Source organism: Lithobates pipiens, unplaced genomic scaffold, assembly GCF_037356315.1.
Source record: "Lithobates pipiens isolate NorthernLeopardFrog02 unplaced genomic scaffold, aLitPip1_a1.2 Scaffold_22, whole genome shotgun sequence".
In the NCBI taxonomy this organism is placed as follows: domain Eukaryota; kingdom Metazoa; phylum Chordata; class Amphibia; order Anura; family Ranidae; genus Lithobates; species Lithobates pipiens.
The window spans coordinates 46,607,731-46,620,359 of NW_027507784.1; the positions used below are offsets into that span (position 1 = coordinate 46,607,731).

The following is a 12,629-nucleotide window of genomic DNA, read 5'->3' on the forward strand; positions in this document are numbered from 1 at the left end:
TAACACTAATGGGTCACATGACACCGAGGAGGGGTAATGGCCAATTGGGTCAAATTTGGACATTTTTACTTAGGGGTGTACTCACTTTTGTTGCCAGTGGTTTAGACATTAATGCCTGTGTGTTGAGTTATTTTGAGGGGACAGAAAACTTACACTGTTATACCAGCTGTACACTCACTACTTTACATTGTAGCAAAGTGTCATTTCTTCATTTTTGTCACATGAAAAGATATAATAAAATAATTGCAAAAATGTGAGAGGTGTACTTTTGTGAGATACTGTATGTATATATATATATATATATATATATATATATATATATATATATATATATGCTAATACGTCCATCCAATTCTTGACACATATGAGAGCTTTTATTCGTGCATCATTAGTTGCCTTTTTTCAAAAAGAGAAAAAGAGTTGTATTTTTTCTTCTTTTGTGTTGCTTTTACTTAGAGAAAACAGTCAATTTCTGTAGGTATCAGAGAGGAGTGAGCAAAGATTCTCCAGATGTTAGTGAACACGGTTCACATAATCCCCAGTGTCATAGAATGTGCAGTATGATAGACATCATCCTGGTGAACACAAAGCACCTATGTCCTTGAGATATAGATATATTAAAATGAAGGTGATTGTTCTCTGAAACTTTCCTCCCCAGAAATCACATTTCACGATCATCAGAGACAATGGAGTTGAAGAACAGGCACATTTCAGGGATTGTTTAAGATGTGTCCTTACAAACAAATCCTTCAGATTCAAGAGTAGCACCATATATTAGAGGTCTATAAGCGCTACATTATTTCTCTGTAGAAAAAAGAATAAGGTAAAAAAGTAATTACATATAATAAAACATAATATAAGATAAAATGAGCCCTAAAAAGTCAGTTAACCCAAACCTGATACTTAAAGTGACTGTAAATGCTCAATTTTTTTTTTTTTTAGCAAGAGAACAAAGTGGGCGATTGATAGCTCACTATGTACAAACAATGCTTCATTACAGTTACTCAATATACACATGCAATAATACAATTTATTGCTGTCCACACTTAATATTCAAAATCAGTCCATAAGTCCATATGTAGTAAAGCACTGAACACATGAAACATGGCAAATTCACTATTTTTTCCCCTAAAAGAATAAACATGTTATACTTACCTGCTTTGTGCAATGGTGTCGCTCAGAACAGCCCTGAGCCTTCTCTTCTGTGGTGCCCTGCTAGTGCTCCAGGCTCCTCTTCTTCTCAATATGCCCCCATAGCAAGCAGCTTGCTATGTGAGCACACCACTGGGCTCAGTCCCAAGCTGTCATGCGTGCGTCTATAGAAACACACAGTGCAGCTCAGCTCCACCCCCGCTCTCTGCTTGGAGGTTTTGATTGACAGCAGCAGGAGACTCCTGCTGCTGCGTAAGTCCCTGTGGGAAGAGGAGGAGAAGAGAGAGGAGACTGCAGCTGGACACAGTGCTGGATCGCTGACAGGATCAGGTAAGTGTCTGGAGGGGGGGGGGGGGGGGTAGCCAGTGGGGTGTTTTCACCCTAATGCAGGGAGTACATTAAGGTAAAAAAAACACCAAGGCTTTAGAATCCCTTTTAATTTTGTGTATTTTTTTGCTGGGCTGTATAATCTATTAGCTTCTGTGTTTTAGGAACTCTAGATCTTAGCACCTAACATCCTAAATGTGCTTACTTGGTAATGCAAATATAGTAATCTTACTTAAAGACTTAAAAACCAACAGAGGTTCTAAACCCATCCATACCCTATCCAAAACAATAAAACATATTGGCTTTAGATGCACTTTAACGCATAGAAGTATATACTAAAAGAATAGATAAGGTAAGAAATCTAAAATAAGGATAGATACAGGAATATGGTAGATGGAATAGATGTGCATTAAATATGACAGGGAGTCATATACTGTATCTTATATAGATACAGGATCACTTACCTCCATCTAGGTTGTAAACACAGGACTTTTTGCATTCTTCTTCTGTATCGAAGCGATTACCATTACCACTGCAGCCTCCATACCAGAACTGGGCACAGGAATTGGCTTGTTTGTCATAATACCATTTTATTATGTATGTCCTGCAAGGACCCTGATCTAATGGCAGCTTGCACCGGGCATCCTGGATGTACTCTGAAAAAAAGAGGAACACAAGGGTGTGAGCAATGATGTACTAAAGCTACAGAAACAAGGACATTTGGAATATAGAGCCCTCTGGGATGCAGAAACTGGCACTGATGTGATAATGATAGAAGAACGCCATAGTGACTCTCCCTCGGGGGTGGGGCCATGACACTAATTTATTCATAGTATGTTCTCCGCCTTCCAGGAAACTGAGGGCATCTTGTGGCAGAATAGAAGTATTTTGGTGAACATCTCTGATTACTCATATTTAGTGCAGCCTGAGTTGTTTTTATATTTTTTACCCTGCCTGGAGTGCTAGTCACAATACCGATACAATTAGAACCATAGAAACATAGAAAAGTGGCATCAGAAAAAAGACCAAGTGGTCCATCGAGCCTGCCTGTTTTTATTTTTATTTTTTTATAGTATCTGTATGTATCTGTATTCTATATGTTTGTATGTAAGTTTGTTCCAAGCATGTTTGAAGCCACTTATGCCTTGTACACACGGACGGAAATTCCGATGGAAAAAGTCCGATCGGATTATGTTGTTGGAAAATCCGATCGTGTGTGGGCTCTATCTGACTTTTTCTGTCGGATTTTCCGACGCACAAAGTTTGAGAGCAGGATCTAAAATTGTATGACAACAAAATCCGATCGCATAAATTCCGATCGTGTGTAGACAATTCCGGCGGACAAAGTGCTACGCATGCTCAGAATAAACTAAGAGATGAAAGCTATTGGCTACTGGCCCGTTTATAGTCCCGACGTACATGTTGTATGTCACCTCGTTCAGAATGATCGGATTTTCCGACAACTTTGTTTGACCGTGTGTGTGCAACACAAGTTTAGGACAAAATCTGTCAGAAAAAATCAGACGGATTTTGTGGTCGGAATGTCCAACCGTGTGTACAGGGCATAACTGTTGACCAACTCACTATCTCTGCTGGAAATCTTTTCCAAGCATCAACTATATAATACTTTAATAAATGAGTTTTGAACTTTACTCCAGTTAGTTTGAAGTCAAATCCCTGTGTTCTTTCATATTGAAAATCCTACCCTCTTGTATCTTATTCACCCCCTTGATGTATTGAAAGGTTTCAATCATGTCTTCCCTCTCCCTTCTTTCCTCCAGAATGTACATGTACATGTTCCTGAAGTCTCTCCTGATATGTTAATTCCTGAGACCTTTCACCATTTTTATTACAATTGCCCTGGCTTTACCACATAGTACCAATGCCTATATTCACCTGTGTGTGGTTTAAACAGTAAAAGTTAGGGTCCATGCTTACCTATTGATGGTTGTATCGGCCCACTTCTTTCAGCTGAACTTGATGGAGATAATATTATGGGTGAAGATGAGGTCTTTGATGATGAAGATGATGTTTTCTCTTTAGATGAACTTCCACCTGGTGACAAAACCACTATGGGAAAGAACGAGCATAAATAAAATATATTTTTAGTAAAGTAAACTAATTGATTTGGTGCATTTATATTTCATTGTATTGTTTCCTAAAGATTATGTATAGCCAAAAGTTTTTAGGGTATGGAAGAGTTAAAACCACATTCACTTAATTTTTTTTCTGACTGTGTCTAATTGGAGAGATTAAATATTACTTCCTGTCCTGCGCTTGCAAAGAAAGTGAGGGTAAATCCCCTCTTAAATAGTAATCACATAAATATTCAAGCCCTTTGGAAGGTTTACTGTCATGGAAGGTTTACTGTCACCTCTTCTTCTGGTGGAAACTGTAAATTTTTGGATGTCTCAGCACTTTCTATCTAGGGCACGGGTGTCAAACTCATTTTAATTGCAGGCCACATCAGCAGTATGGTTGCTATCAAAGGGTCGGTTGTAGCTGGGGTGCACTACATGCAGAGTGCAGCGATCGGGGGTATGCTATGTACAAAGGGCAGTTCCAGGGGTGTCCTATTCACAAAGTGCAGAGTTCAGGGTTGTACTATGTACAGAGTGCAGGGTTTAGGGGTGTGTTACGTACAGAGTGCCGAGTTCAGGCATACGCTATGTACAGAGTGCAGAGTTTGGGTGCGCTGTGTACAGAGTGCAGGATTTAAGGGTGCGCTATGCACAGTGTGCAACCCCATCTCCTCTGCCATGTTCTGTCTGCAAAACTATGTGTGAGGGCCACATGACAAGACCTAAAAAGGCTAAATGCACAGGCCTTGCTTTAGGTGTAAGATATTCTTAAGTGCTAGCCAATCAGCCGCCGCAGTTGTACTACGGCAGCATAGCTTGGCTGCTCGAATAGCCGTTATGCTAGGTCGGTAGCCTAAACGGCCACTAGGGGGCGCTTGCTCTTCAAGCCCGCGATCACTCGGGGCACACAGAGAACCGGGTGCTGTGTGTGTAAACACGCAGTTTCCGGTTCTCTGAGCAGTGAAATGACAGATCATCTGTTAATACAGAGTAAGAACGGCGATCTGTTAGTTTCCCTGCACAGTCCCATCCCCCCTTCAGTTAGAACACTCCCTAGGATACATATTAACCTCTTCACTGCCCCCTTTGTGTTAGCCCCTCCACTGCCAGTGACATTTTTACAGTAATCGATGCAATTTTAATTCCACTGATCGCTGTATTAATGCCAATGGTCCCATAAATGTGTCAAAAATGTGTCCGCCATAATGTCACAGTCATGATAAAAATCACTGATCACCGCCATTACTACTAAAAAAAAAATATTAATAAAAATGCCATAAATCTATCCCCTATTTTGTAGAAGCTATAACTTTTGCGCAAATCAATCAGTATACGGTTATTGCGATTTTTTTTACTAAAAATATGTAGAATACATATCAGCCCAAACTGAGGAAAAAATGTTTTTTTTATATATTTTTTGGGGATATTTATTATAGCAAAAAGTTTAAAAGAATGCGCTTTTTTCAAAATTGTCGCTCTTTTTTTTTGTTTATAGCGCAAAAAATAAAAGCCACAAAGGTGATCAAATACCACCAAAAGAAATCTCTATTTGTGGGTAAAAAAATAACAATTTTGTTTGGGAGCCACGACCGCGCAATTGTCAGATAAAGCAACGCAGTGCCGAATCGCAAAAAGTGGTCTGGTCTTTGGCCAGCCAAATGGTCCGGGGCTTAAGTGGTTAAAGTAGGCCATGTGTATCCTATTTGGGAGATTTCCATTCACTTCCTGTTTCATAGCCAAACAGGCAGTGATAGGAAATTCCACAAAAGTAAGGGGATCCCTTGTTATCGGCAGGATCACCAGATACTGTCTGCACAGGAACATTTCTCCTCTATTCCTGTTCTAGGGGTAAACCCAAATATTTTTTTTTTTTTACTTGGTGATAGCAGTAAGCTTGACAAATGGAGAGGGGGAATCTTCCTTACAGGAGCAAAGATATCAATAAAAACCTGACAGGTGTTTTAACCTCTCTCCACTCTATCTAAAAACTAAAAAAAATATGTTTTCTATTTGGTTATACTTTGAAGGAAATCCTAAAATGAAGCACATCATTTACCTCTAGTATTAGTCGGAGGTGTCTCTATTTGTTCATCTCCGTCATCATAGTCCTCGTCTTCATCTTCTCCCTCATCTACACTTGGTACAATAACTACTTCTTTTCTCTGTAACAGCAATAGATAAATAAATAAATAAATGAATGACAGAATCCTGCATTTAGACTCATGTGTGAGCATGGTATAAGGATCTCCAATTAGAGATCCTACTCCTTGCTAGCTCTCATGCCTTTCATAACCATACAGGTACCTCAAGCAAGACATATATTATACAGCTTTGTCCTCTTCCTTCTTTCTTCATACCAATGTATTTTTAAGAATCTGGCAGTTACCAAAAGATTGTAATGAATGATTCCAAAGTAGTAAAAATAACAGTCTGATGGTGTAAGATCATCAGTCAGCAAATATTAGTGATGGAAATGTAAAAGTAAGCACTTATCCATTGTTGGACAATTTGTGATTTCATTTGAGTGCTCAGTATAAAATAAGGTTACATTCTTGCTACATTATATATTAAAGGATGACTAAACCCATGAATGCATCGGGTGTGTGTGCATCGCTTACCTGAGGAAGAGATGGCACCAAAATACAGCATGGGAAGAAAGCAAGTCGACGGAAGCAGTAAGATGTTTTGGGCAATGTTCTGCTGGGAAACCTTGGATCCTGCCATTCATGTGGATGTTACTTTGACATGTACCACCTACCAAAACATTTTTTCTGACCAAGTACATCCCTTCATGGAAACAGTGTACCCTGGTGGCAGTAGCCTCTTTTAGCAGAATAATGTGCCCTGCCACACTGCTAAAATGGTTCAAGAATGGTTTCAGAAACACCGCAATGAAGTCTAGGTATTGACTTGGCATCCAAATTCTCCAGATCTCAATCCATCGAGTATTTGTGGAATGTGCTGGAAAAAAAGTCCAATCCATGCAGACCCCACCTCGCAACTTACAGGGCTCAAAAGATCTGCTACTGACAGCTTGGTGCCAGATACCACAACATACCTTCAGAAGTCTATTGGCGTCTATGCCACAACAGGTCATAGGCATCCTGACCGGTCTGAAGCTACGCGACTCCATGCACAACAACTGCGATGCCCTTTTTTTTCTGTTTAAAGCTGTTTTACCTGCTAAAGGATTTGTATTTCTATCCATCCAGTAGTGAGATTTACAAAGCCCTGTTGGGGTCTGAATACACTGGTTGATTTGCTAAAGGAAAAAAAGACTGTGCCCTTTGCAAAGTGCAGTTGCACTCTTCAAGTACAGTTGCTCCAGAACTTAGTAAATAAGCAAAAGCTCTGTTGACTCCATCATCCAATCATGTGCAAGCAAAAATGATCTGTTATGTATTTTCCTTGCAGGTGATTGGGTACTCTTTGAAAGTGAAGCCTTACCTCATTTATTAAGCTCTGGAGTAACTGCACTTGCAGAGGGCACAGTCTATTTGCCTTTAGTAAATCAACGCCTATATGCGTTGAGCTACTCGGGGGGGCCTTGGCCAATGCAATCCTGATGCATAGAAAAGGCAACTTGCCTTCAGTCCTAAGAATTCATTTCACATTGCGTTGCATAGCAACCTGCTTTAACAAATAAAGATGATTGGAATAAAATGTTGTCATATCTTAAGAAAGTTGAATTTTACTTTTCGATTGGGTGTTCGGTGTTTCAAGCTGATTTTGAATAGCACTGACTTACGCCAGTGCCCACTGTGTCTAAATATAAAGGCACCAAGCATCTACAATATATATTCACACACACACACAGTTTATAAAATATTTGCCACTGTCAACATGTTACAGTTGCCATACCGGGACTTGTGTCTGTCTGAGTTTTTCTTCAGCTACCCTTCGTCTTTCTTCTTCTTTACGAATTTGTTCTTGACGGATTCTTTCTTCATCTTTACGAATTTGTTCTTGACGGAGTCTTTCTTCTTCTTTACGAATTTGTTCTTGACGAATTCTCTCTTCTTCCAATCTGAGTCTTTCTTCCAGTTTACGCTTTTCTTCTAATCTTAATGTCTCTTCTGTGTTCACTCTGTTCACTTCAGCTCCAGGATAAGCGATCGAAGAAGAGCCTTTGATAGGGAACATTGGGTTGATTTTGCTTCCTACTCGATTGTAGATAAGAGCACCATTTTCATCTTCACAGAACTGGTTCACCAGTTTAGACTCCAAAGCTGTTTAGAGATAATACAATTAATAAGACATAAAAAGTAATTATTCTTAAAACGGTAATAAAGTACAGTTAAAGCCCTAACAATTGTCTCTCCTAAAACCTATACTAACCTGTGTAAAAAATATGTATATACTTGCCTATTTTCAGTCTGGTCATGTGATCCCCTGTGTCAGCCAGCAGCAGCTGCAGGGGAATGCAGAGAGAACATGAAAACCGCTGTGAAAGCCAGGAGCGGTAATGTCACCCATAGGCTCCCATGGTGCAGCCATTGTTGGCGATCCCCACTCTCCCCTGTAGTCTCTACTAGCTGACAGAGAGGATTTGGATCACGTGACTGGACCAAAGCGGGCTAAAAATAGGTAAGTACAGTAAAGTTTTTACACAGGTTAGTTAGTATAGGTGCTAGAAGGGGGGGGGGGGGGGGTTAACACTAGTTAGGCTTTAGCTGCAATTGTAATTTTCAAGATAATTTTTTTTCTAATCAGATAGTAATAATACAACTTACACGCATTTGATGTTTATTCAATAAATTTCCTCAATTTTTTTTGTTTTCTTTTCTAATTATTTTTAAGCCAATGGAAAGTTAGTTACTAGGTAAAAGAAGAGCAACGTGTTTTTGCACGCATAATCAAGCATTTTTCAGGCACTCCTTTTAAAGTCTATTGGGGATAAAAAGTTTGTAGCTTGTAGTTGAAAAGAAACTCAAATATTTTTCGAGCTGCAAGCTTTAAGCGACACTATGCTCAGGTGTGAACAGGCACAATTGAAAACATTGAGATTTTGGATGTTGAGTGTTTTAGAGCCTCAAACTTAGAGCTGTGTAATGCTTAGGTGTAAATTAGCCTTTACAAAGCAGAAATAATTTTGTTTGGTAGTTTTGAAGTTTGCCTCCAGGCAAGCAGCTAAATATACAAGTGAAATACATTTACAGGATTTTACCTGACAAAGAAATTGTACTGTATTTCTGTCCAGTTCTAAAAATTACAAAGTTCAACCACACAGCAAAACCCTGTCTGTCGGGGCAGGTGATCTGAATTTTCTCTGCTGCAGACAATATTTACAAATGTTTTCCCTCCCCAGCCTGTGACTGGACAGTGAAAGGAGAAGCAGACTCAAGAGCTCATCTCTCTATCACTCTGCTCCCTCTTCTTATCAGCATGTCCCTTATTAGTACAATATAAAACGTAAACAAATATGTACAGATACACAAGCTGTTACTTCAAATAACTATATCGTTAATTTTTTTCTTTTATTACCTGGAAGTGTGTTGAAGTCATCAATGAGATACATATGCTCAGTATCTGGTTCGGAAGCTATTAGATTTAGTTCCCTTATGAATTCTTGTTGAGTTGTATCTGTAGCATTTACAATTCCAATGGCATACATTTGAATATTAGCAGCCTGAGCTTCCCGCACAGCTATGTCTAATTTCACAGCTTCTCTTTTGTCCGTCTGACCATCTGTGAGAACAATGGCCACTTTCCTGACTCCTGACCGTGCACCAAAAAATCCTTCCTGGGTGGCCTTTCGAATAGCAGTTCCTGTATAGGTGCCCTCTCCCATATACGTCATCTTTCTGATGGCTTGCTTCACATCTTGTTGGGTGGTGAATCTGTTCAGACCAAACTCGAGACGCACCTCTAAACTATAGAGCACAAGTCCTATTCGGGTGGCATTTCGCCCTACAGTCACTCTATCCACAAGAGCAGTCACAAAGTCTTTGATGATTTCAAAGTTCTCTGGCCCAACACTCTCAGAACTGTCTATCACAAAGACAAGCTCCATAGGTATTTCCTTACATTTAACACCACAACCTACAAAAAAAAAAGAACAGCCATGTTTACATGAACATGATATAGGCTAGATTTATATAGCTGCTTTCCTTTTTCTCAACTGTTATTTTCTTGCCATTGTTTCTTACATAACTAAAACTTTTAATGGATCAGTTCACAAAGAGGCTTAACAGGCTAATTTTTTTAAGTAGTGGTGTGTCATTACTGCATGCATATCCATGGCTGTCATGATAAAGTCGATGTAGAGGCAATTATCAAAGATTACTGCATATGTTCTCACTCCTTAAATTAACAAGAGCCTTAGGATCAGCATGGAATTAAACATCTACTGTTGCCTTAATGAAAGACGAGACACGTATTCTTATATAATTAAAAGTGTTGGAGCTCCCAATGCCATTGGCCTAGAATCAAATGCCTCCTCTGCTAATTTGTTAATAAACTCTAGAACCATAGTAAATTCTTCCACTGTTAACTCTAAATTCCTAGAACTTAATAATATAGAGACTATTATGCACCAAAGAAAAAAAAAAAAGAAGCGCTCTTCCCAACTTTTTGATCTTATAAAACACATTCATTAGCCTAACAAACCTTTGCAATACTGCAGTGTGCACTGTGCATGGCAAGCTCCATAAGAAATAGGAGACATGAAGCTCCACAGATAGTTTGGGCGTAAAATTGTGATAACTAAAGACAGAAAATCCAGACTAGCGTAGCTGCAAGATGCTGCAAGACGTAAGTTGACCCAAGTGAAACAAAGGTTGAGATTGAAGTAAAAGAATAATGTGGTAGAAGAGAATAGGTATTTGGAGTTTAAATGAGTCTAAATGAGTCATAAGTTTGCATTAAAATCAAGTGAATTCTAGAGTTACATCAACTTTATTATCTATAATACAAATAGCAATGCTTTCCACTGTAAGTTCCCTTTCAGACAGGGCAGGCTCTGTTGCAGTCCGCCTGCTCAGCAGGGAATCTGTTTTCTGATCTCCACTGAGCAGGCGGATGACAGGTCTGTGTTCTCTCCACTTATGCAGAGTGGACACGGACACCGCTCGCTCGCCTCTATGGGCGGTCGGATGTAAATTTGTCCATTTACACTCTACTGCTATCTGATCCGATCCACCAGACGGATGGGGAATGGGGATCTTTTTTATTAGACAGGATTAGTTTGGATGTCGGCAAGTATTAACAGACACATGTTTATTGACACCCGCAGCTCCTTAGAGGAGATTGGAGGGTCCTATTTTCTTGTGGTGTAACATATGGTGTTAACATAACTATTTTTACTTACCACAGATTTCCTTTATCATTTTAATTATATCTTCTCTCTGTGTAATAAAAAAACAAGCTCCTTAATACACTATATTTAGATGACCACATGCAACATACTGTATCTAAGGTACATTCCATTAACACTAGCTGACATCAGTACTTTTGCACTTATTTAATAAGGCAGTACAGAGTTTAATGACTGTACAAAGTGCATGAAATCCAGTCAAATTGCAATCTACGGTAGGTTAGTCAGAAAAAAAGATTGTTACTGGTTGCTTTAGATTAGTGCACTTTTCATTCAATCATTGTACTTTCCATTTAAGGTCCATTTGCCAGCTTGGCCAATCACTTGTACTCTAAGATATACTTACTGTTAACCCAGCTTCTCCTTTAGTGCCTTGTCTGCCCTATAAAAAGAAAATATTGGAAAGTTGTTGATTTAGGTAGCTGTCGTGATTATACAGCAATGGTAAAGATAATTTATAAGGTCATCTTTCTTAGATACACTAACGCAGTGCTCTCCAAACCAGGTGCGACCCTTTGTTTGCTTCTATTCGGTCCTTGGGGTGCTATTTCATCCACTAATACCAACAATGGGGCATTACCCCCCATGCTAGGAACAGTAAAAGGGCACAATTCCTTCCCTCTGACCTCCACAATGGGGCACAATTCCTTCCAATGATACCAAAAATTGGGCCCAATGGCACCAACGATGGGGCACACGTCATCCCAATGACACCAACGATGGGGCACAAGTCATCCCTATGATACCAACAATTGGACCCCCTAAAATCTGAAGGACAGTAAACTGGCCCGCTGTTTAGAAAATGTGGAGACCCCTGCACTAAGGGATTGATCTGCTAAGACTAGAGAGTGCACAATCTGATGCAGCTGTGAATATAAACCAATCTGCTTCCAAATTTTGTTGTCAAAGCTTAATTGACAATGCTGAGATTAGAAGCTGATTAGCCACCAGGCACAGTTGCACCAGATTTTGTACTCACCGTTTTAGTAAATCAACCCCTAAACCTGTTGCCTGGAGGTACGTTGTAGACAAGCCCATCTCCATTCTGGCTCTGGTATTGATCTGCAGATTTATATCTCAGGGACATAAATTATTTTATCGTACAAAATATCAAAAATTGTACAACAGAGTTACCGTGACACATTTCAGCAGAATGGCTTAATGATGAAGTTTATGATAAAGCCATTCTGGTGATATGCATGAATATGACTATATTGTACCATTTTTATTATTTTTTTAAAAACAGATCCAAACCTAGATTATCTGTGTGCAGTGTACAGCAGTATTCAAATTATATTTATATGAGGCTAATTTAATGAAAAACACATTTCCTAGTTTTGAGAAACTAGCTTGTCTAAAGAGCTGGAATGTTCCTTATAACTGTCTTTCTGTACTGAACTGGGTTTCTGAAAGAAGATGTGCCAGCACCTCCTGCCCCACCTAGGCCATCCTATTAAAAACAGTTATTACTACTTAAAAGCATACAGTGCTAAACATGTCTCTATGTACAGTAGACATGTATAAATATTTACTCCATGGTCATTTTAGGCATTTGTACAAAAAGTTTGTCCTAAAGTGATTGTAAAGTCTGTTTTTTTTTTTTTTAACTACTTCAATACAGGCCATATTCAACCCCCGGCCCAGGCCAATTTTCAGCTTTCAGCACTGTCACATTCTGAATGACAATTGCGTGGTCATGCAACTCTGTACTCAAATAACATCTTTATCATTTTTTTTTTGGTGGTATTTCATCA

At 39.2% G+C, this 12,629-nt stretch overlaps 1 protein-coding gene across 1 annotated transcript in view; it reads right to left on the reverse strand.

The window, feature by feature from the left end:
- Positions 1-352: 352 nt before the first annotated feature.
- The window catches only part of COL28A1 (collagen type XXVIII alpha 1 chain), a 101,059-nt gene continuing 88,782 nt past the window's right edge, over positions 353-12,629 (reverse strand). The window contains exons 30-37 of the mRNA XM_077447551.1: positions 11,222-11,257; positions 10,870-10,906; positions 9,045-9,602; positions 7,422-7,789; positions 5,617-5,722; positions 3,418-3,549; positions 1,944-2,135; positions 353-804 (exon numbers count right to left, since the gene is read on the reverse strand). Of these exons, the coding sequence (XP_077303677.1) occupies positions 797-804; positions 1,944-2,135; positions 3,418-3,549; positions 5,617-5,722; positions 7,422-7,789; positions 9,045-9,602; positions 10,870-10,906; positions 11,222-11,257 (1,437 nt within the window). The 3' untranslated portion in view covers positions 353-796. The remainder of the gene's footprint in view (positions 805-1,943; positions 2,136-3,417; positions 3,550-5,616; positions 5,723-7,421; positions 7,790-9,044; positions 9,603-10,869; positions 10,907-11,221; positions 11,258-12,629) is intronic.